A 25,910-nucleotide genomic window follows, 5' to 3' on the forward strand; every position below is an offset into this window, starting at 1 on the left:
AGGGTTGAGCTATGGAATGGTTTGTACGGCCCCTCTTATTGAGGCCAGTTTTAAAGATCACCCACAGTCTTGAGCTGAAAATGGTGCGTGATCCACAGCACTTGTTGCTGCACTTTATCAAAGTGCTTATTACATTCAAATGAAAAAATAGAAGATGATGAAAATTTATACTACCAAAACTTGCATCACAAATTGTCAGTCTGGAAGGATTTTCTACTACAGTAATCGAACTGGGTTTCTAAACATATGTAAGCAGTGATCTATTGCCCAGAGAATCTTTTACTAGATGAAAAAATTCAAGGTTTGTAATAATCACAAATTAAGAAGCTCCCTCCCATGAGTGAATACAGTATTGCAATTTAGGAGTTACAATATTTGGATTGCTACATTTTTTTTTCATACTCCCCAACTTGTTTCCTTTCTATATGTGATAAGAAACTAGAGTTCTTGGTAAAACAATAAATCAGTATTGGGCAGCCACAGGCAAGGTATGAATATATATACATGATGCACAGAGCCCTGAGTAATGTTGCCTTCATAAGCGACACATGTTTGTGTGTGGTGGTGGCAAGCAGGGCTGTGAAAGAGATGGCACTTGTGCACACAAGGGTTGGACATGTCTCCTGTTAGAGTTAAGGAATATGAGAGGGAAGGAGTTGCATTTCTTTCCAATAAAGACAGTCTAGAGACAAAGGGAACTGAGGCTGAGCTGAGAGTGTAAAGCCACCATCCACCTGCAGATCCAACAAGAGGTTCTGAAAAGTAACACAAAAAATTTCAAACAACACGAGAATGATGGAAAAAGATACTATAGAATAAAGGAAAGGAAACAACATTCTAAAGATTCAAAGGAAGCATGAAATTTTGAAATTGTGTATGAAAGAAATAAAAAATGTTTTTGAAAATTGGCATCCTCAATTAAAATGGTAGGAAGGCAGAAACTTTATGAAGTGAGGGCAGAAAACTGTAAGGTAAGAACTGGTGAAACTTAAGATAAAAGTGTAAGGCATGAAGCAGGAGATTCAGGGAAACCATGCTGCAAAGAGTGAAATCAATGATGTTGCAAAGAGTGGAGTAAATGATGTTGGAGATAAAATTAAAAAAAAGAAAAAAAATTAAAGACACAACAAATATGGAAGACTAGTTTATAAAACCAAGGTCAGGAGAATCAAATGTTCTGGAATCCAGAAAATTCAAAACTGAAGAAATAATCAAAAATATGATGAAAGAAAATTCTCCTAGGGGTAGAAGACTTGAATTTGCAGATTTAAAGTTACTATGATCCGTGCAAAGTGAGCAAAAGACCTTATATCTGGAAACATCCTGGACAGACCGTTCAACTCTAAACATGTATAAAACCCAATCTAAACAAAATCAACAAATCCATCACTAGAGCACCATAAACCGGTCTACCCTTCTGGTACTCTGAAACACTAAAGGCCAGAAGACAACAGCTTAACATCTATAGATTCCTAAGAACGGTTGGATGTAAAGTATTATATCAACCCAAAATACATACGTACAAACACACATGCAAACACACATGTAGCATATGTACAATTGGTGGTAATTCATATATATAAATCAGAATATATCTAAATCATATAACCTTCTAGAAAAAGTCACTTGAGGATATATCCATGCCCAGTATAATTCTATAAAAGTAAGAACTCAAGAATGGGAAATCATAAATGAGATGAGCAATTATTATCTTCAAGAACTCCACAGTAAGAAAATAATTTAATCTATGAACAAAGATACACAGCATCAGCTATAAACTAGAAACACTTAAATGTTTATCATAGAGAAAATATTCCTATGAGGTAATAATATGTATTACACAATCACTATAAATAGTAATTACACAGAGTTTTTAATGGCATGGGAAATGCTTTCAATATAATTTTAACATAAACAGCAGAAAATAAAATTGTGTATGTTGTTTATAAGTAAAATACATATGAATTAAATATGCTAAAACTTTATCAGTTGCTACCATTAGCCAGAATGGTTATGAATAATTTTCTCTAGTTCTTCTTTTAAAATTAATTTTATAGCTATTACATAAAAACATAAACGTTGTACACATTCACATGGTAATGTGATTCTTTGATAGCTCCCTGTTTCTTGATAGTTTTTTTCCTACAAAGAGGTTTTCAAAAGTTTTTATTACTAGAAATTTTTAAATTATGAAAGAATACAATTACAAAGCTATCTGATAACTTTAAGATACAATACTGAGGCAGAATGTGGTGGCACACACTTGTAATCCCAGCACTCTGGGAGGCTGAGGCATGAGGCTCTCAAGTTCTAGTCTAGCCTGATCAATTTAGCAGTTTAGTGAAACCCTGTCTCAAAATAAACATTAAAACATGTGCAGGGGAAATAGCTCAGTGCAAAGACACTGAGTTGAATCCCCAGTACCACCACCACCCTTAAAAAGGAAAAAAGTAATACAGAATATTACTTTCATGGCTGAAAGCTTGTACTTATATGAAAGAAATTGCCTATTTCAAGGTAGAAGAATTAGGACGAATTTTAAAAAATGTAATTATAAGAAAAATGATTTTAAAAGAATGCCACCAAATAAAACATGTTAGCAATATCTTCAATATGGTATCATAGCAAAAGAAATCTTTCTAATGCCAGAAATCACCTTTTTCTCAGTTTCCTAAAAATTACTGTGGTTGACTTTGATGTTCCCATGAATCACTATTACTACAATTCAGAATAAGCTCCTACAGGGCCTTTTTATGTTTTATACTCTATCCCCAGTACTTAGCCCAGTGTTTGGTAAATTAAAAGTGCTCAAGAAATACTTGGCGAATGAACAAATGAATAAGAAAAGGAAAGACCATTTCATTTTATAGGTGCATCTTTCTGGTTAAAAGAGTCTTTGCATTCACCTAATTTTTATAGTCTCTCCAATGTTGAAAACTTCAAGGATAACGGGCTACAGGAATTCTCTTCATTCATCATAGATCGCAAGCTCCATTGAAATCCAGCCGGAGCCAAAACCTGGTACCATATTTTTATTTCTCTTTTTCCATTTCAAAAGAAAAAGCTGTAGTTAATGCTAATTTTCCTGCGGGCAGGGGGAGGGGGAACTTTTTATGTGTGTGAAAGAATGGCACAGCCTCCAGCCATCTGAGGACGGTTCCTTCCAGGCACACCTGTTTGCTCTAACTGAAGCCTGTCCAAATTGAGTCCCGGGGATCAGGAGCTCACTCTTCAAATGTCCCACTATTCTACAATATTTATTCCCCACCTGTCTGATGGCTGTGGTAGCTTGGGAATGCTCCACCCAGGAAAAGCTGTTTCTTGGCCTGACATGGCAGAGCTAACAGCAGCCAATGTGCACCCAGAATGTGGACTAGATCTGGTTGCCCTTGAGTTAAAAATGCCTCTTCTTTTCCCAGTGTACTAGACTTAGCAAAAATTCTTAAGGAAAAGAGGTAAGCAACTTTTCATCTTCCTACTAATAAGTGACAAAACAAACATATACATTTCAGCCTTTGTTTCTTAAAGCTAATTTATCAGTTTCCTACTCATATGTAATACTCAGTATTCTATCCCTATTAAATAGTTGCCTGACACTAAAAATGAGGGTTGGTAAATTAATTTATTTGACAAGAAAACTGTTAAAATTCAGAAGGTAAAATGCAATAAAAATTGTCTTACATGCATAATTTAACATGCAATTTAGGGAAGGAAAGAGAGATACCACATCAAAATCTAGCTGTAATAGTGAAATATCTTATTTTAAAAATTCTGGCCATGAGAAAACTGTACATTTGAAAAGCTTATATAAAGCCTTATAAAATAAGGGACTTTCATCTTCTCCAGATACATGAGCTTTAAAATACTTTATCTATGCAATTTCAAGGCACATAAAAACCCCAGTGAATAAATAAAATGTTCTTTTTTCCCCCCTCTATACAGAAGCTTTAAAAATTTTCCATAAAAATAGGTTGGCCTTGAACAAACAGATTAAAAGACCTAAAAGGCGATGGCTTCAGATCAGGTATACAGAATAGAAAATGAATGCTTTTCTCTATTGATTAAGTTTTCAACTAACTAAATTTCTATAAGTCCATTCAATGTGAAGGATTTAATTGGAATACATGAAAAATTCAACTTTTTTAAGTGATAAATTTACCAAGTAAGTAATATGCCGTAATAAAATAATCTATGTACTCTGCCAATGTTCTCTGCATCTATTCATGAATCACATAAATAGTATGCATGATCAACATCCAGTGTATTTCAAAGGCCATAAAGTTTTCTAAATATGCAATTTCAGTCTAACATATGAAGATACTCAGTGTTTTTCTAATGTATGAAAAGGTTTTTCATAATTATTTACAATTTGAACTATTTTGGTGATTTCAAACATTTAAAAATTTTAATATTTCTCAAAGAAAATCTTAAATTCATCACAGTTTTAAAAAATTCTCCATAAGTTTAAAGGTAAAACTGAAGCTCTGGCATCATGCTAACTTTATGAGCGGGTAAGTTCCAAGTTGTAACTTTCCTATGTCCACTCAACATAATGACGACCAAAGAGGTCTTTTTTTTTTGGTACCAGGGATCGAACTCGGGTCCTTGGGCTTGTGCAGCAGGTGGCGAAACCACTGAGCTAAATCCCCGGCCATAAAGAGGTCTTTCTAACATCATCTTCAGAAATCAAATTCTGCTGCTGGAAGCTTTTACCTGAAAGCTGTCATATAAAGGATAGTGGTGTACTCCACATGAGGGTTAGAAACCAGATGCAACCTTCTGGCCTAGTGGTCACCTGCTATTTCAACTATGAACCCCTTCCCACCCACTCAGACCCAGGGATTGCCTCTTTCAGGAATCTTCTGTGGCACTGATCTCTTACTAATAGCACAAGTTATTATGCATGATGGTATCTTATAATGCACAAACCAAGGTTCCCAAATTAGATAAAGCTAAGGGGGAGTAGAGTTTTCATCTTCAATGCCTAACATTCTATTCCACAAAGTAAACATTCAGCATTTACAGTTGAAGGAGATGCTAACTCTGTTACGGTTAAGATGCTGCTAAGCACATCTTTTACCCCATCTTGGTGGAATAACTTTGGGCAAGACTCAGCTTCTAAATTGGACATGGGGGTACACACATATAATCCCAGCGCTGCAGGAGCCTGAGGCAGGAGCGTCGCAAGCTTGAGCCCAGCTTAGGCAACTCAGTGACTTAAAAGACCCTGTCTCAAAATAAAAATAAAATAAGAAAGGATTGAGGATATAGCTTAGTGTGAAGGCCCTGGGTTCCATCCCCGGTACTGCAAGAAACAAAAAAACAATGTCAATTTCCAGAGGCTTTAACGATATATAACTGCTATGGTCTGAATGTGTCCCCAAAGTTCATGTGTCAGAAATGTAATCCTTAAATTCATATATTAATGGTATTTGGAAGGGCTGCCTTTGGGGGATAATTTGGATCAGATGAGGTCCTGAGGTTAGAGCTCTGATGATGGCATTGGGGACCCTATGAAAAGAGGAAGAAAGACTTGAGCTATTGGGCATGCTCTGTTTGGACATGTGATACTCTCTGCCATGATATGATGCATCCAAGAAGGCTGTCACCAGATGCTAAGCAGGTAATAGGGCCATGCTCTTGGACTTCCTGGCCTCCAGAACCATGAACCAAAACAGCTTCTATTCTTTATAAATTTTTCAGTCTCAAAGCATGTTGTTACAGTAATAGAAAATGAACAATTAAGATAATAATGATAACACCAATTCACTGAGTTCTTACGAGGATTACCTTAAATGAAATAATGTATGTGAATGTGCCTTATAGGCCATAAGGGCTTGTATACAGTTTAACTGTTACAGTGATCTTTAAAGACTTACTTTTGGTAAATGATCTGATTCCTTAGGGAAGATATCCCTGTGTTTTCAGTTTTTTTGTTGAACTTTGTAGAAAAATTTAAATGAGTGTTTCTTGTACACTAAAATACTTCAAATGGGCTAGACTTCAAAATAATTAAATAGTAGTTAGCTAGGAAAATGGACACAGTTCTATAACAATGTCTTATTGCTGAACTTTTTTGGAAGTTGGTTGTAGACTCTTTAGAAAATGTTATGGAATTTTAATGAAAAATTCCCAGAGAGATGCATAAACATACGTATATATACAAATTTTCAGAAAATTCCAGTGGTTGGAGGGGCCATGAAGCCATGCCAGGAGGAGAACCTCTGCCTGGTGGCTTGAGACAGCAAATGTGGTTTCATAAAAGCACTTGGGGACCTGCTTTGCATACTTTTAAAACTGATCTGGGAATTAAAAAGTCAATAGGTTTTATTCTCCTTATAAAATCATTAATTGGTCAAAGGATGCAGAATAGAGTGGCTTTCTCCTAGGTAATCAATAAATGTAGGGGTCCGGTTCTCTCATAATTTCAAGTCATTTCAATCCTCTTTTTAAAATTTTGGTCAAATTTGTCATTCTGGTATTTTCCCTGTTAATATTGAAATGTTAGTTTCAAAGTTTTTTGCAAAACTTTACAAAGAAGTCAGTAGACCTTTGAAAAAGGATACTGGGGTTAAGAAAAAAGATTATGGCTTCTTTCATGGCAGTTTTCTACCTTGTCAAAAATATAAGAGATGATTTAAAGAAAAATGCAAATTAAACTCAATGTTTACCATTTTAAAAATATTTTAATTTTACTTTTAGATACTAAGTGTGTTTCTTTAAGAAACAGTCTTGATATTCCCCCCATAAAAGCAAAGAATTCTTTCTTAATATCTAGATGACAAAGTCTCAAGATACATGCAGTTGTTTCTTATTATGGCTTCCCTGGAAAACATTTCTGGGAAAGCACAATTCCTAGCCACTTACTTTGTTTACAACAGACAAAACTGCTTGTGTGGTATAAATAGGAGTCTGTCCTTAAATGCTGCTGAAAAATGAAATGCAACCATGAAAAGGAGTCATTTCCTGCCCTAAAGGTGGCTTAAAAAAATTCCTAGCTACTTTAGGAATAGTAGCAAAGCATAAATAATAATTATCAATTGCCGCATAATAAAAGACTGATTTTATAGAAAAAAACAAATAAAAACAAGCCATATATTCCCAAGATGCCCTCAGAGTTGTCAGTGTTAGATTTTCTGATCCTGTAAGATCATGAAGCCCCCTTTTGTCTCCCTGCGTTTGTGATGTATATCCATAACTCCTTCTTGTTCTCGCAGATAAGCCTGCCCTTGTCTCCCTCAATGCACTTTCAAAAGCAGATTCACAGTTGTTTGACTTTTGATCTGGGTAGCAGCTAGCTTGACCACCTGCACTGTGCACGAGCTGTTACTGAGCTTGCTTTGTCCCATCTTATAACACAGCAAGCCTTTAAAAATTGATGTGTGAATACGCTAATTTACAATGTGAGCGTTCAAACAAGAAAATACGGTGATGGCAGTTGTGGTGGTGGTGGTGGTGGTGCTAGTAGCAGCAGCAGCAGAAGAAGGGGTAGATTTGTGAAGGGAGAAGCCCTAACCCTTGATTTATAAAGTTCAGCTATTGTTCACTGCCACTGGCATTCAATGAAACAGATGCAGAAGGCCTCCCTCAACTTACAGTGGAGCAGTGGTATAATGCTGTGGGGAATGGAATTGTAAAATGTTGTTTGGCGATGGTATATGTTAATAAATAGCCATTTAAAAGGGGGACTGAGGCCTCCATTACTTGTTTATAAGGAAGGCCTGGGGCTCCTTGCTTCTAGTTAACAGCTCAAGGCTGCGTTCAAAGAAGGCATTGATGGTGAAGGTAAAGTGCTCCCTTTACGCTCTTCATTGCATTAAAGAATGGCAAATATCCTGGGAAAAAAGGAAAATCATAAAAGAAAGGTGATTCAAGAAATTAGGTCAAACTGTGGTTCAGAACTGAGAAAAATAAGATGCTTTCCTATTGTGATAAATAATGGGAAGAAATATTCTTTGATTGTGAAGTTACATATAGAAACACACACACACACACACACACATACACACCACACTTGCAGTGCTGGGGATTGAACTCAAGGCCTCACACATGCTAGGCAAGCACTCTACAACTAAGCTACAGCTCTAGCTCACACATATTTTATCTATGAATGGACACGTTTATGTGTATCTGAAGTACAAATAAATGATACGCATGTGAACCTAGATAACAACTTTGAAATTGTTCTCGGCCATTCATCCCTGCTAACTCACTGATGAGGCCTCTAACTGGTCACGTGACCCTGTGGTACATGCACCAAGGCTCCTGACCACAAGCAGCTTACAATCAAGAGAAGTGGCACTAGAACTGCCTCCTTCTCCTTGGGCCAGGGAGGCACTGCGAGTGCTATCATCACACTCTCGTAGTCAGTTCCTCAGTAGTTTATCAAGGGCCCATTTTTGTGGCAAGAAGGCTATGCTTGGCCTCGACCAAATTTATTTTCATTCTGCAAAACAGTGGATCCCTCTTGCTGATTGTGCTTCCTGGTTTGCTTTCAAGTAGGAAATTTTCCAACTGTCTATGGGTCTGTATAGAAGTCTGTGGCAAGTTCATACTTTGAACTAAATCACTAAAGCGATTCTCGGGCTTTGTTTTACTTTTCATTCAATTGTATTTCCTCCTCTGTTTATTTCAGCCAGTTGTACATACTGAGGGGGGGCATAAAATACTTTTGGGGATAAAATGGGACAAAAAAATGATCTGGAAGAAAATGAAGACATGGTCGCTAAGAATTACTACATAGGCAATGCCCTGGGAGAAGAGCAGACCACTGTGAAGCACCAGAGTAGAGATGTTTCTGGCTGCAAGGCTGAAGGTTTGATGAGAGAGCAAGATTTCACTTGAGATCCAGATATAAAAGCTTATCTGGGGGATGGGAATTTAGCTCAGTGGTTCTGGCACCTGCCTCACAAGCACAAGGACCCGAGTTCGATCCCCAGTACCAAAAAAAAAAGCTTATTTGGAATACATTAAAGTAACATCTTAACATCTTTTGTTTTTGCCCATCCAAAATCTTTTCCCATTTCTGGTGAAAGCTCTCCAGGGTCTTCTGAGAGAACTATGCTTTGCCCATTCTCAGTCCATTTATCCATCTCCAGCATAGGATCTCCTTTCTAGAACATCAGATCTTAGATCAATGGGATTTTCATCCAACTAGAACCTATCAGAATCAACACGACTCATGCTATGACTTTTGTTGGAACTCTTGGGAAGAAAAAAAATTGCTATATTCAATGTGTGTCACTGAGAGGCTGGCACAATTTTGTTCTTGCAAGAGGAGCCTAGATAAAGGACAGAACCCACACATAAGAGATCTGAGAAGAGAATGGAAAAGAGCAAGACCCAGTACTGATGACATTATTTGAACCCTCAGATTCCACTGTGTTTGAAGTCACTTCTACCCTTGGTCTATTCAGTTACATGAAGGAATATATAACCTTTTTGTGTGCATGTAGCCAGTTTGATCTGGATTTCTGTCACATGCACCTAGAAGATTCTGACTAACGTGGGTGGCAAGTGGAGAGCATTCCAGGTAGAAGTCACAGACAAAGCAAAGAGAATTAGTGAAGTCAAACTAGCCTTGGAGATGGAAAGTAGTCGATTTTGTTAGGGATCTGGTGTCTGTCCAAAGGCAGTAGCAGCCAACAAGGCTAGAAGTTCATTGACAAGTCTTGGAATGAGACTGAGGAGGGCACACTTGTGTGTTTAGCAGGTGACAGGGACCCACGGAAGGCTCCTGAGCAAGGGAGAAACAGTGCTGGTTTTGCACTTCGGAAGATAAACTGGCCAGTCATATTTGGAAGGGTAATAAAGGGGGAAGCAGAGGCACAGAGACCAGTTAGGAGGCTCCCTTTCTAAGCCATCCACATGAGAAGGAAACATCCAGGCTTGGATGCAGTTTAAGCAATGTGGCCGAATGACAGTCCCAGAAGAAGGGAGAACGGTGGCTCAATTACAGAAACCAGGGTACCCGGAAAGGGCGACAGCATTTTATTTTTAGTAATTTTTAATTTTATAAAATCTTCTAGGACACTATGGAAATGGAAAAATTAATTTTAAAAACACCAACTTAAAATTAATTAACCTAAAATATTAACATTTGGCTTTAGTCTTTGTTTCTAAGGGTTTTCTTTAAAGCAACGATGACAGTAGTATTTTAAGAGCTTCAATGTCTTTTTTTGGTATAGTACAGTACACCTTGTTTATATAGTACTGTAATTTTTGCTGATTGTACTGTACAGTACAGTACCATAGTTTTATATTGTTATACATCACAATACCGCATGTAAGAATTATGCAAATAAAAGCAAAGTCATCAAGTTGGAGTTTTCTTTGACCATTTCTTTGTTCTCAATATTATAATGTATATACTGTATACCATTCCTCATTTAGCGACCAATACATTTAATGACCTAGTTGCAGGACTGGAATTCAGTTGTTAAACGAGGAATGTCTGTATTTAACATTATTAAAGAAAAACATTAATAAGGAAATACAAAGCTACTCTTTAGTTTGGTAAAAGTACACATCACCAGCACTGGTCTTGAAGAGATCATAGGATAAGGGCAGTGAGCTGAGCATACAGGAATAAATTTAGTCACACAGAAAGGACCAAGATGTGTAAAACATTTGCTTGTAGCATTAGTTTGGATCCTAAATCTTTTAAATTCAGATCCTAAATCTGATAATTCCATAATTTTATTCTGGATGAATAAGCATTCAATTAAAAGCTGAAAAATAGCTTAGAGCTCATGTTACACTAATTTTAGGTCAGGGTCTTTGTTCATCAGGAGTAACTAAGCCAAAGAGAAGCAATGAGATAAACAGAGAAAAGAAATCAAGCAAGCAAACAAACAAACAAAAAGCTGAAAAAGAAAAAAATGAACAAAAAAAGTGAAAATATAAATGCAAGGAATTGTGAGAGAAGATGCCTCTTTCAAAGCATAAAAATTGACAATAAATCTTTGCAACTTTTTTTGCATAAATCTTGAAAATTCTCTTGAATTCTAGACACTGTAATATGAACAATTAAAATAAAAAGGTTTTTGAGCAAAATGGGAGGATAAAACTTTAAAGAAGCTTAAACATCTAACATGGATTATTTAAGAGTAAGTCTGCACGACTTATTCTTTGGGAGAGTAGGGAGTTTTTTGAAGTATTTTGCTGCTTGTTTTCTCATGTTTCTGTTTTTTGTTTTCTGTGGATTTTCTAATTATTTTGTTAGGAAATTTTGTTTTATATTTTCATAGCAGAGTGTTTTTTACATTTTCTTTATTAATATGTACTTGTATTACATTAAAAGAAATTTAAAAAGTACAGCCCTCATTCCAAGGTGCAGGGGGGAGAATAAGTTTGTTTATTTAAAAAGTATTTCTACAGTTTACAGATCTTGCACTGGTATTTCTGGCATATTTACCCTCAGGAATTATTCTGACAGTATATTTAAATTTTCCAGATGTTTTACCTGTCATGTTACCAAAGCAACAAGGCCATGTTTGAAATGTAAAATTCAACAGCAATGATAGGTGGCAATTATTCCCCAGGATGACTCAGAAGCAGTGCTGATGGAAATATACATATTAAATAGAGGTGTGGCCTAGGGTAGTGAGCTCAGCTGCACTTCTTACATGTGCTGGGTTTATGTTCTAGGTGGTTATAGACGACCTCTGAGCAGCTGTGGGAGTGAAGAATACCACACTCATTCTGGAAGGATGATCAGAAATCATTTCTTTTTTTTTTTTTGGTACCAGGGATTGAACTCAGGTTCTTGCGCCTGCACAGCAGGCAAGAAATCATTTCTAAAGGAAATATTCTGTGAAAGTCATTGGGGCAAATATACATAGTGTGGGGAAAAGAAGAAATTATTTGATACTGAGGTCATCATAGAGAAAAAGGTATTTAAAAATATTATACACACCAACTCTTTGTAAACCTTTTGTGAACATACACAGTGTAACGGACACATAAAGTTGAAAATTGTCCTCTGAATTTATGTCAATGGGGCTCTTGCTTCAGAAACTTCTGGGAAAAATATACTATAACTAATTAATTATTAACTATTATTACCAGAAGTGAAAGGAAATAGAATCATGATTTCTTTTTTTCCTAGTTAAAAATCTTAAAAATCGTTATTTCATTTTCTCTGATTACTAGAACTTTTTGACCTAATAAGACTTCCTAGTTAAATGTAAGAAATAGATTCCTACACACACACACACACCCACACACACACACACCCACGCAGGTATGTGAAGAGAAAAAATTTAAGCCTCTCGATAATATTTATGACGCTTTAAAGACAACCAATTATAACAATCAGATTTTGTGAAAGTAACTGAAAAATCCATTTTGTGGCCCCAGTTACCACACAAATGTTCATTTGTTTCATGGTCATTTTCACTATTATCTGAATTCCATTTTATTTAAACTCTAAGAGTCAGGAAATGAACAGTTTTTCCCTAGGTAGCTCTCCATCATATGTCAAGATAGAAGAAAAATTACTTTCCAGAAAATCAGCTATAGCTTCATTGTGATGTCAAGTTTTACTATTATAATTTTGAATTGGTCAATTTTCCCCTTTGTCTTCTTTCTTTTGGAGATATAATACAGTTACACAAAAAAGATTTCTTTTTGACTGAATCAGTTGCTATCTCACTGACCTAGGCCTGTTCTCAGTATTTTCCGCATACTTTAGTTTTCTTCAAAACTTGTTATGTGTTATGATTCCGTAAGTCACCTATTATTTTTTCAAACTGAAACCCAAATATTGGTTTTATTTCTAGTTAAATCATATTGTCTATTTGTTTTCTTGCTGCCTTTTCAAATGGTCAACAAGGATTAATTAAAGTTGCACAATCCTTAATAGCTTTCTTGAGAACTAGTTAATTTTGTGAATTCCCACAGTACATTTTTATTTTTTATTTTTTGGTACCGAGGATCAAACTTGGGACCTTGCACTTGTGAGGCAGGTGGTGGAACCACTGAGCTAAATCCCCAGCCCTCCCACAGTACATTTTAATGCACACATTCGTTATTACATTGAAGCATTCTGAAGGCAGGGATGAATGTGATTTCATTTCACGATTCCCCAAATGAGAGGTTATGGCATGGCATTTCTGTCCATTTTATAATCTAAAACTGATAAAAGTTGAAAAATTAAAAACAATCCATAATCTTTTTAAAAATAGAATAATTTCTTGGTTTGGTATACTGCATTTATTCTCATTCACACAGAATTTAGCATATGAAAAGGGACATATTGTATGTAGGTAAATAAATACAGTGCACAAAGAGGACATTTGTTTCTTTCACACATTTGTGAAAGTGACAGGTGAACACATGGTTCAATAGTTTACTGTTTCTCAAATCAGAATCACCTGTTGATGCGTGGTGAAACTATGTAGTTTTGGTAAGAACAAGAGGAAGCAAGCACAGTTTCCCTTTCTGAAATAAAGCCTCATCAGTGCTGGAGCGAGTGCCACGTGAACGGCATGGGTATAATGGAGGGCAAAAATCAAAGTATTCACTCAAAAACTCTGATACACAAGCCCTGGTTCCATTTCTCTAGAGACTGCTTTCTAGGGAATAACCTGAAATAATGGAGTAAAGGAGTTGGTGAAAGGTTTTCTGCAGTTTTTACAAGTTCCAAATACACTGTATATCATGTAGGACAGTAGATGGAAACAAAACCAAAACCCCTGCTATGCATTTGGTTCCCAGAGACCCAGTCAGGTTGTGGCACTGATAAAAACACCTGGACAGCCGGCTGTGCCCAGTGCAAACACTGTCACATATACACACACAGGTGTGTGGAAGGGCTCCCCTGGCTCGGAAGGGAAGAGTGATGTCCATCTGGGGCTTTTTACTTCTGCTTACACCCTACACACACCCTAAAAGGAGATAAGGCGGTGACCGACTGAGTTGTCTACAAAGAGAAGCCAGAGCAGATCTCAGCAGAGTGATTTTCTTCTGTAGGCTTCTGAAGCTACTGTGTTAGTATGATTTCCCTCCAGAAAGAAAGCCCAGTTAAAGGTGGGAAAAGTTGTTTGTGCTTCTCCTCTACCAAATGACTTGCAAATTTATTCAAACACAATATGAGGGGATGCTTTATTTGCTGAAATAACTGTCTGTAGTATCCTGTGCTGAAGGGTGAGGTACATCAAGCAGAAACATGTGCAGAAATACATTGGTTTAGAAACTCATAAATCCTTATTTGAATCTGCCAACCTGAAAGCCATGTAGAGCCTGAATAAACTATTTTTCCTAAATGCTAAATCTGATTAAGCCATACCATTAAGTGACAGCTGAACTTTAACATTAATATGATATTATTGAAATAACCACATGATTTTTTTTTACACTAAAAATGATGAATGATTTCTGGACAGCTCAACTGACATAAAGCAGGAGGACTCTTTAATGAGATTTAGCAAAATGGAGACATATGCAGAATATTTGTTGCAGCTCACATTCAAGGGCCCTCCCTGGGAAGCTATTGAGGTGTTTTTTTCCCCCCTTTCTTTTTTTATTGTGTTTAGGCATTGAAGCATTCCTTTCGATCACCAGTTCCCTTCTCTGTGGATTCTGAGATTTTATGAGGTCATTTACATATTACTCTTAATCAGAGGATTTGGTGGTTTATGGTCCCGAATTGGGACAGTGTGTCCAGGAAGAGGAGGGGTGGTCAGATCCTTGGCTGGCAGCATCCCACAACCCCAAGCTCACTAGCAATCAGGCTGATGGAGGAAGCACATTAGCCTTGAAGATGGAATAATTATACATTTAATCGGTTCTTATGTAATAAATCTCTGGCACAGCAATCATAGTTTTAGCAAATTCCTGTGTACGGGTCCAGGATCAGAGAAGGCTTTAGCTATTTTGAAACAGTTATTTCTATAGTGTCAACTATAAAGATTTTCCTTTTTCAAATTCAATTCAGCTCTTTAGAGGCCATTTTCAAGATTTCTCACACTCTTCTATCCGCAGTTCCAAACTGGCATCATCATGCTGGATGATAAATGCTCTTATTTAGTAGATTTTGAGTGTAAAATAATTCTGTGGCGAACATATTTATACAGAATATTACCTACCTTCATTCATTTATCTTTTTATATTCTCCCAAATATTTTCCATCAAAGTTTATTTACATGTATAAAACATAAACATTTGTTTGCTGGCACATATGAATTTAGATCATTCAGATAATGTTGACATTTTATAAATCATCTTAACTATAGACATTAAATGAAAATGTTTCCCTGAACAATGTCCCTTGGAGAGATGAAAACGCGGCAACAGAGAGCAAAGCTGATACCAAGTGTGCTCCTGACTTCGGCAGGCTGGCACTCCTCTATCCAAACCGAAAATAAAGTCAGTCTGCTCCTGCCATGGGGACTTCCTGAGGCTATGAAAAAACACTTCATGTCTAACCCTAATTTTTCCATAGCTTAAGGTAACCCTCCTAGCTCAAGCCTTCTCTCTAATCTGAGTTACTCAGTATGTGTCTCCATCCCAACAAAAGTTAAAATCAGTGCTCTGTTATTTCAAAAGGGTCTTGACATAGGGGACAAAGAGCAGAAGCTTGTAAGCCTGTAAAATTTGCTGTTGCAACTGGATGGGAAAAAAAAACTTGTTAAAAAAAAAGAGAGAACAGAGAGAGAGGAAGATTGGTCCCTACCTGGCTCTTACCTTCTCAACATCCCTGTCAGAATCCTGGAGCTTTTCCCCAAGTCTGCATCTGTTTCCCGAAGCTAGGAGGAGAAATGAATGGTTAAACAAAGCAAAAGTAAAATATTATGCAATTAGATTGTTTCTAAAGCACATGGTGAGCAACAATTTTATATCATGTCAGAAAATCCAAACGAAATGCTTCCACGCACAAACATAAATATATTTCCAACACTTGCATAAACTGAAAATTTTACATTCAGAAAATAACATGTGGGAGGTAATCCAAGGAGCTTTAAAATGGATACTTGAACTGGATATAAAAGCAAATGTCTTGCAGGCTGACAAAGTTCAACATATGTCTGGCAATTGATCTCTAATGCAGAAATATGCAAAGTCCTAAAAATAAAAACGGAAATGAAATGAAGGAAGGATGAGACATTAGTATTTTTGAGTCCTTGCTCTGCACAGCTGGCACACTCCAAAATCTCCCTCAATGGCTTTCTTTCCAGCCACAGAACTAAATAAGACATCTATCTACCTGTGGGCACCCGGGGGTGGGCACAGTCAGCTTCTGTTCCAGTCCTCGCCTACCCTTTCTTTGCCTATTGGTTTACCCCAGCCATGTTGATACATTATGTACTTGTATCTCTCTCAGCATTGTTATTCTCTACGTGTATTCCACAAACCTTTTATTCTATGTCTGCTCACTTACTGAACGTGTGAAAGATTGTGTCACTTGTACTTACTCTTTCACGTGCTCGCTGTATCTTTTCTCTGTCATGACTGAGGTTTTCCAACATTTCTTGGCCAATTTGTTCTATGGGAAAAAAATTCTGTGAGGAAAGAGAATTTGGGGTACATGCGAGAATAACCTTTAGAAGTGCTACAATGATGACTGGTGTAGAATTAAAGGTTAAAGGAGTGCATATTCTACATCAGGTATATATTTTAATTCCTGTATATGACAAGATGCAATTTGTAATTTGACCTAAAGAGCATTAACCAGCACAGCAGTGGTAATTTAGTAGTGATGCGATGTGCCTGGGGCCACTGCAACAAACTGCCAGCAAAATGGTCCATTACCTTGTCACCATGGAATTGGGCTCTGGTTTTGCAAGGTAAGGGTGATATTAATGTTTCTGCACCTTTCTCCCTTCATTATGACAATGATTTACCCATGGGAGTCAATATTGATTTAGAATACATTTTTTTTTTTTTTGGTGGAACTAGAGATTGAATCCAGGACCCCTTTGCTAAGCTATGCCCTTAGGCATTTTTAAATTTTAAAATCTGAGACAGGGTCTTGCTAAGTTGCTTCTGTTGCGCTCAAACTTGTGACCATTCTCTCTTGGCTTCCCAGATGCTGGGATCACAGGTGCGCGCCACCACACCCAGCTTTCAGGATAACTGCAATTTTACCACAGTCACCCTGCACAGAAAATCCTCACATTCTTGCCTACTGCAGCTTGCTGGAAGAGGAACTATCTTTAGGGTTCCACTCTCTGAGACGCAAGAGCTGGCTTAATGTGTCATTTAGCTGCTGCAGATTCCTGAGGCAAGACAGGTGGGGTGCATTCCTTAACAAGTAGTCAAGGAAAGCTTAAGCTGAAGACTGGGTTTTTATCCTAGAACTGCCAAACATTTATACTAATCTTGGCAGTTTAGCATACTCATGACAAAGCCAAGCTGCTGAGTTCCAATCAAGTCTGCCCCTGTCATGATCATTGCATCTGGATGGCAACGGGGGCACTCTCTCCTTTGACTGCAGACCCTCGTACAAGGCAGTTGGTCCATCTTAACCATGCAAATAAGTATCCAGGTGCCTTGCACAAACTGTTTTCAGACTCATTCTTCATTATGCAGGAGGGGCCTTACTCTGTAATAGAATGATGCTCATCTGCCTTTCTTAGGATCTTGATAGTTCATTTGACTAACACATTGTCCACCTCTCTCACTCTCTGTCTTCCTTCTTCTCCGGTATGTCTCTACTTATACCTATAAAACAATCACCCCTGCCTTATAAATTTACAATAACATTCAATGAGCGCCTTTTATAATAATAGCAAGTAGGGCTGGGGATTTAGCTCAGTGGCGCCACACCTGCCTCATACGCACCGAGATCCTGAGTTCGATCCCTGGTACCAAAAAAAAAAATAATAATAGCAGCAAGTAATTTAATGAAGTCATTAAGAAATCACCACATAGACACTGACAACTTTGGAGGCGTCCTTAGGCCAGCGGCATGCTCTGGCTGGGAACACACACTGCTTGGGCCTACATCCTAATGCCAACTCTGACACTGACAACTGTGTGGCCTCATGTTCACTTAGCTAGCTGTGCTGTGCCTCAGCTTCTGGATCTCTAAAACAGAAATATTATTAATAAAACTAGTATATCATAGGGATGTTATAAGGGTTCAATAAAAATAAGTGACTGGCCCACAATAATAAGAATTAATTGATTGAGGTGGTTGGTATGAAAAAAAATCATTGGACTATTAGACTTTGAGATCTGCTCCTATCCTAGCTACAGATACAACATTCATTCTGATGTAATAATTAAATGAATGATGTAATGATTAAATGAGTGAACCTGAGTAAAAATATGGAAGCTGTAGGGTACCATACAACCACATGACACCATAAGATTCAAAGCATTCACCAAATAATCACTGAGTCCCTGCTCTGTACCAGGGATGCAGTTTACATGCATGTGCTTCTACGCCAGTAGTGAAGATTTAGCAGAGACAAATATTTCAGCAGAGTTTGTATTTTATGGCACATCAGAAAAAAAAGACTGCATATTACTTGCATAATAGAAAATCTAACTAATAAAAAATGGTTACATACAATATTATAAATATACTTTTGACACCATACAAACTTTGACAACTCTTCCCTGGTACAGTACATTCCTGGTAAAGTAATTCGTCTTAGATTTACTTTAGTTTGTGTTACAACTTCATACAATTTATCTTTAAGGTAAAACAGTGTAAGATATGTAGCTCCCAGTGGAGGCATCATACAAGTAGAAGTTGAAGAAGGATGAAAGATCTAGAGTTGAGCTTTTTTTTTGGCATGAAAACTACAGTATTTGATTCTGTCATACTATTTTTGTTATGCTGCATTCCTGTAATCAATATAATATGACAATTTTAATTCATTTAAACTTATAATCTCGAATATCTATGAGCATCATTAATCCTGTCATTATTTTAGCAAAATACTATTGATAAAATATTTATCAAGATGTGTGGTGATATAATATGTGATTTCAAATGAACCGCAAATAAGCTATTACTACTCCTGTTTCTGTGGTCAGCACAGTGTCCCAAGTGAGGATGCATGGGAAGAATGAGGAAGTGAAAGAATGAAATATAGTGAAAAATGAAGTATTGAAAGGTTTGTGATCTATTCTGGCTCTCAAGGTCTGTCAAGTATGGCACTGGAGAAAGCAATACTAGAAAGCAGATCCCCAATCCTGTCAGGTGTGGCAGAGGAAAAACAGTATTCTGAATATATCTATAGTTTGCTACCAAAGGAGTCAATGGAACAAGAGAGAAAGAGGGCTTTTTAAGGACATAAGCCACTCGACAATCTCTGTCCTCCAGGGGAAACAGCTCAACATCCCAAGTGTTAACCCCATTTGTCAAGAGTGTACACACCCTGGTCTTAACACCCAAACACCAGGCATTTGTTGCGGGTAGAATTCTTTTTTTCTTTTCTCTGCTACCTTCCATTTAAAGAATAAAGAAAATTCCAGGACAGACATTAATTAGAAATGGTTACTTTTAATGAATGAAAAAAAAATTCATGCAAAGAAAGTCATCACTATTTTTTTATTGCATGTCAAAGCAAGATGACAAATTTTAAATATACATTATTGTGTTAGGTTAAAGTTTCTTGAATAATTTAAAATATAAGCATTCATGCAAAAACCAAAATAGAAACTCACAGGACTAAAACCATGGCAAATATGACATAAGGACCTGGCACATGTACCTAATACATCACAATCCCTTTCCTCCCCTCCCCGGGCCCCTGCTTTTGTGCCTGTGTGCAGCACTTAACATTCACTTTCCTCGTGTGGAATTGGTGCATGTACATAACACATCTTAATTCTGGTTTTCATACCCTATCCCTCTTCCCTCCACTTCTTGATTCCCTTCCCCTCCCTCTTCCTACTCCCTACTCTCTGTCTTTTACACTGCTGGTGGGAACGTAAACTAGTACAACCATTATGGAAAACAGTGTGGAGATTAGTGTGGAGACTCCTCAAAAAACTGAAACTAGAAATTTCATTTGACCCAGCTACTCCCCTTCCAGGCATCTTTCCAAAAGAGTTAAAGACATCATATTACAGTGATGTATGCATACTCACATTTATAACAGCATAATTCGTAATAGCTAAATCTTGGAAGCAGCCTATATGTCATCAACAGATGAATAGACAAAGAAAATGTGGTATTTATACAATGGAGTATGATTCTGCCATAAACAAAGATAAACTTGAGTCATCTGTAGGAAAATGGATGTACCTTGAGACCATAATGTTAAGTGAAATAAATCAGGCACAAAAGCTAAATATCATACGGTTTTCTTATATGAGAAACCCAAAGTATAAATAAAGATAATTTTCAGTTCTTTTAACTTAGGGTTTTTAATGGGAATAGCTGAATCTATTGAAGGAACATGAGAAATCATAAATTTTATAAATGCTGTATTTATATTTTTCGAGATTAAGAAACAATGGAAAGGAAAAAAAGAACTGACTTTTGTATGCTGGAATTCTCCATGTCAGCGTGAGATGACAGATGGATTTCTGGAAGGAAGAATTCCTTTCTGCCCTTCTATCCTTTCCACAGAAGTCCTGGGATTACAGCTCTCAAACAACTAATTGTTTCTACAGCTACCTGTCCTTGGTCCATTGTATTTAACTTTCTTTTTATAAACTTTGGTAAGGATGTGGTTCTCAACAAATTCTTTTAAAAACGAAGGCAGCCACTTGGATCTTCTTTAAATTGCTAAGAAAAGTAAATTTATTTCCTGGCACCCGACCACTTCAGCAGCAATTTGAAGGGCAGATAAAAGGCATTTACATTCACCAAGGCATTGTTTGCACATGGGGACTCTTGTGAAGTGCAGGAACACACAGCAATACCATAACAGAGCTATTTTGACGCATGTGTTTTCATATGTGCATTGCAAAATGCCAGCCAGACACAGGACAGACATATTTCCTAACAGTTTCAAGTGTTGAATTTTGAAGATGACTTGGGAATTTCTAGGTACTGAATTTAAAAAGGGGAAAAAAACTTGCTGCTTCAGAAAGCACAGGGAGTCATAGCTTTTCCAGGAGGTCTCCACTCGTAGAGTGGATGGCTTACTGATTCTCACTTTGCACACATCTTTGGGCACTGATTCTGCTTTCACTCCCCAAGCAGACAGACCATCCTCAGTATTGGTGTTACTCTGGCATGGGTATCTGGCACTGGAATGGTGGTACAGCGGGAAAGACAATTCTTCCACCAACTTCCATTATTTGAAACTTGAGACATGTGAGCAACTTCTGCTTCCAGTTAGAAATCAGCACATTATATTTCAGATTCTACTATTCTTTACACAGTGTCTAGAATATTATAGAATTATGAGGTACAAAAAGGCAAGGACAAAAAGAATAATCAAAAGAAAATCCACCTATGTTAGCTAGCAGATCAGCAAATCCTAGTTAGAGGAGTTATCAGAGAGCTTTTAGAACAACTATTAAAGAATTTACAGGAAAAGGCAAATAATGGTTAAAAAGATGGGATGTTTAAGAATGAATATGAAACTCTGAAATCAACTGAAATTCTAGAATGAAAAAATATAACACATGAAATTCATTACATGGATGGACCAAATATCTTTCACTATAGGAGAAAAGATCATCCAAGATGAAGACAGGTTAATAAAAATTATCCAGAAGAATAATTGGAAGAATAATCTTTTCCACTGTACCACCACTCCAGTGTTTAAAAAAACAAACAAACATGGCATCAATAATCTGCTTGAGGATGAGAAGTGGTCTTTTATGCATGTAATTAGAATCTTAGAAAAAAGAGATTATTAGAGACACAGAATGGGATGAAGTAAATATTTGAAGGACTAAGAGCCCAAACTTACCAAATTGGATTATAGAAAAATCAATCACAGAACAAAGAAGTTTATGCCACTCAGAACAAGATAAATATAATTAAAATCACACCTAGTCATAGTCAAATTTCTGAAAGCTGAAAATAAATAAAAGCAGTTGGTGGTGGTGAGGGAGACATCCAGGGGAACACGGACAAGAATGAAGGCTAAATTTAAACCAGAAACAATGCAAGAAGATAATGGAACAACATTCTACAGTACCAAAAGGAGAAAAAAAGTCATGGTAATATTCTACATCCACTGAAAATATCCTTCAAAAATAAAGGTGAAATAAAGATATTTTTTGATAACTGAAAATCAAGAGAATTATCAAGCAGAACTAAGCTATAGAAAACGTTACAGGAAATTCTTTAGAGAGAAGGAAAATGATACTGGGTGGAAACCTGAGTCTACAGAAAATAAGAGTGAGCATGAAAATGGTAAATCTGTGGATAAATACAAAAGTATTTCCTTTTCTCTTATGTTCTTTAAAATAAAAATAACATATGCAGAGATCAGATGTATGAAAATCTTGGCAAAAAAGATGGAGAAGTAAACAGAAGTACATATTTTAGGGTTCCCATCTGTAGATCAAAAAATATTTTTAAAATATCTCTGTATTGAGTATGTACAGACTTTTTCCTTGTCATCATCCCCTAAGCAATATAACAACAATTTACATAACAATTACAGTGTATCAGGTATTAGAAGTAACACAGAGAAGATTTAACATGTACTGGAGGAAGTGACGTAGGTTATTTGGAAATATTATGCCATTTTATACAAGGCACTTGCTCATCCACAGATGTTGGTATCTGTAGGAAGGCCAGGGGCCAATCCCACATGTGTATTGGGTACCAAGGGACAACTGCACTGTTGCCTGGCTTTTACGTTATATGTGAAATAGCGTTAACATTTACTCAAAGGAGGCTGTGAAAAGTTAGGGATGGAAACTAATCTGTGAGCTTCTTGGTCCATTATACCACCCAATAGCCTTATGGGACTATTTAAATTTAAATAAATTAAATTAAAAATTCAGTCTCAGTACTGGCCACATTTCAAGGGCCCAGTGGCTACACGCATATGGTGGCTACCATAATGGTTGATGCAGAAATACAGTCATCTCTAGAATGATTTCTAAATTCTCCTTAAGATCCACTCAAAAGAAAATATTTACTTGATGTTAAATTCAGGGAAAACATTTCCCTTCTCTTGACCTGCTTCCTTCAGTGCAGAGTAAGAGTCTTAGATGGGATGATCCGTGGTGTCCATTCTAACCCTAAAATATTAGCACCCAACAGCTCCAAATCTTAGTGCCTGTTTTTCTCCATGGAGTAGATAAGCAAACGAGAGCACGAGGACTGAGTCATGACAGGTGCATTCTTATTCCCCACTCCCATGATGATGTTTATTAAAAAACAAACAAACAAACCAGAAAAACCAACCCCAAATCAAAACTTAAATGCTTTTAAGCAGGTCATATAGTCTCCAGGTTACCCCAGTTCCCAATGTTAGACTGCTTCATACTGTAGCTGCTTGGTCTTTGAGAACATCTGCATTATATTTATGACTTTGACTGACTGATTATTTATTTATTTATAGCTTTTTGAGACAGGGTGTTGCTATGTAGTCCAGGCTGGCCTCATGGCGATCCTCGTGCCTCAGCCTCCTGAGTGCTGAGACTGCGGGCAGGTACCACCATGCCTGGCTTGATGATGACATTATTAAAGAAAATTATATTCATATAAATTTAAGGTAAAAGTATGTTGGGCCTAGGTTTGTGTGTATGTGTGTTTTAAAACAATTATGATTTAACATTACTTCCCTAGCAGCTGAGTATGTATCCTATTTTACTTTAAGATGATCACACCTATCATTAAGCAATTAAAAAAATCATCAGTGCTACTTTCATCAAAGTCATAGTAACAGAACCTTCCCTGAGTCACCTGGTTAGGGGCAGATAATTAACAAACACTATTTCCACAGCCCTTAGACATTAGCCGGTGAAGCTGTGTGACCAACAGTGATGCTCTGGATGAGCAGGTACTATGTAAATTGGCGTTGCTGAACAAAGGGAACCATGTTAATTACAGCTCCATTCAAAAATGAGAATGAATCCATTCTGTTCTACGAAACAAGACCAGACCAGCAGGAAGGACATCCCCTTTCCACAATTCAGTGAAGAATGTACAAGCCAGGAGATGAAACAGCAGAAAACCTGAATGGGTAGAGCTGTTAAAACATATTCTGAAGGCTCACTCTGGAATTTACCAAACATGTATTTACTCAACAGACAAGGGAGACCCATTCAGCATCAGCCAGCTCTCCAGGCTGAATGAAACACTCATTCTAAAACAAGAACAACAACAACAAAAACCCCAAAACAAAAAGTGCTGCAAGGTATTGATGAGTAACTGGAAAGTAATTAGAAGGCCTTTTTAGAAATCATTAGGAGGAGAGTGGATCACTATCTGTGTCCTTTGTGAACTACACATTTCTAGCACTGGATGAAGAACATTCTAATTATCTGCTTATTTGAGAAGCCACTACAGGGTGAACCGCAGGACTTAGGTGGCGAGCAAACGTGTTTTGCTTTTATGAAGTACTGTGTTATTTTAAGCATTTCTGAACAGGTTAACAACAACAAAAAAGTTCTTAAGATGGGAAGTTTCACATAAAAAGATGGACTTCTGGTTTCTTTTGAGCTTTGGAATAACTGGCAGCCCCGAGTCCCGATTTCCACTTGACCAACGCAGCCTGGAACTGCGTGGCGGCTGCCCTCCTCCTCGGAGCCAGGTGCTACCCAGTCTGCCACTTCCCCCTTGGCCTGCTGCGTGGCTCCAGAGGAGTCTGTGACTCCTCGTTTTTATGGTGTTTCCCATTAGACTGCAAACTGCTTTAAAAATGAGGCTGCGTCTTATTCCTCTTAACATGTGTGGCAGTTTAGGGCACAGAGCCTGACACGCAGGTGCTCAGGAAAGTGTCGCTCTTGGGAACTGCTGAACTTGGAAATATGGCCAAGTATTCTATGGATTTGTAATAACAGAACCACTGACTTTTAGAACAAATGCAGGCTTGAAAAATAATTGCACAGATGAAGAAACTAGGATTCAAGGTGTGTGTGTGTGTGTGTGTGTGTGTGTGTATGTGTGTGTGTGTGAAGGGGGATGGAGGTCACTCAGACCGCACTCATAATTACTGACAGGGCTGCAACCATGACCTAAGTCTCTGACTCTGAGGTCAGTGATCTTTGAGCTAAAAAAAAGTTTTGAAAGTACTCTGTTCAAAATACATTACAATGCAAGTGACAAGGCCTCTAACACCACACAGTTAAAATGTCACTGCCCAGAAAGGACACTGCAGCTGGGTGTGGTGGTGCACACCTGCAACTCCAGCACTCTGGAAGGCTGAGGCAGGAGGACCCTGTTCAAGCCTGGCCTGTGCAATCTAGTGACTTAGTGAGAACCTGTCTCAACATGAAAAAAAAAGGGGGCTGAAGATGTAGCTCCGTGTGAAGGCCTCGGGTTCAACCTCCAGTATGGTAACATAAAACAAATAAAACTCAGCCAGGAATGCAGCTCAGTGGCGCCGTGCCTGTCTGGCAAGTGTAAGGCCCTGAGTTTGATTCCAGGTACCAGAAGAAAAAAAACAAACAAACAAAAGACAGGCTTTTGCAATAACACAAAAAAGAGAGGGATAGGAGATGATGGCTTCTACAGTCCTCAAACACCATCAATCCCATGTGAAAACTACAGCACTCTACAGAAAAATATTCTGTAACTTTAGGGCCTTGACCAGAACACATATTTTATATACAAATGTGTGTACATACCTACATACACACACACACACACACACACACACACATATATTTTAAGAGAGGTGGATTCTCATACAGACCAAAATGCCTGTGGTAAAGTGCTCACCCCACTGACCCTTTCTCCTCTCTATTCACAAGGGCAAGCGAATCTGTTGCTCTTAACAAATGCATCAGGTAAGATGGAAAATTTAATCCATTTGAATGATTGTTAATATGCAAAGCAGGTAATTAGGTGATGACATTCAGGCATT

General features: G+C 37.4%; 1 protein-coding gene across 21 annotated transcripts in view; it reads right to left on the reverse strand.

Moving 5' to 3' along the window:
* Vti1a (vesicle transport through interaction with t-SNAREs 1A) overlaps positions 1-25,910 on the reverse strand; it is a 416,873-nt gene that overhangs the window by 182,330 nt on the left and 208,633 nt on the right. For 8 of the 21 annotated variants that reach the window (XR_001183052.3, XM_004838935.4, XM_004838934.4 and 5 more), the window contains 2 exons: positions 16,416-16,486; positions 15,688-15,749 (listed from right to left, as the gene is read on the reverse strand). The exons of 2 other annotated variants lie outside the window; for them this stretch is intronic. Coding sequence is in view for 18 of the 19 variants with exons in the window: in XM_004838935.4 (XP_004838992.1) it covers positions 15,688-15,749; positions 16,416-16,486 (133 nt within the window). In the remaining variant the exon portion in view is untranslated. Of the gene's footprint in view, positions 1-15,544; positions 15,750-16,415; positions 16,487-25,910 lie in introns of those variants that run through there. 11 more of the 21 variants (XM_087185699.1, XM_087185698.1, XM_087185703.1 and 8 more) reach the window with 4 other exon arrangements.

Source organism: Heterocephalus glaber, unplaced genomic scaffold (assembly GCF_053883595.1).
Source record: "Heterocephalus glaber isolate CG9 unplaced genomic scaffold, H.glaber_assembly_v1.0 deba00001497, whole genome shotgun sequence".
NCBI classification, from domain to species: Eukaryota; Metazoa; Chordata; class Mammalia; order Rodentia; family Bathyergidae; genus Heterocephalus; species Heterocephalus glaber.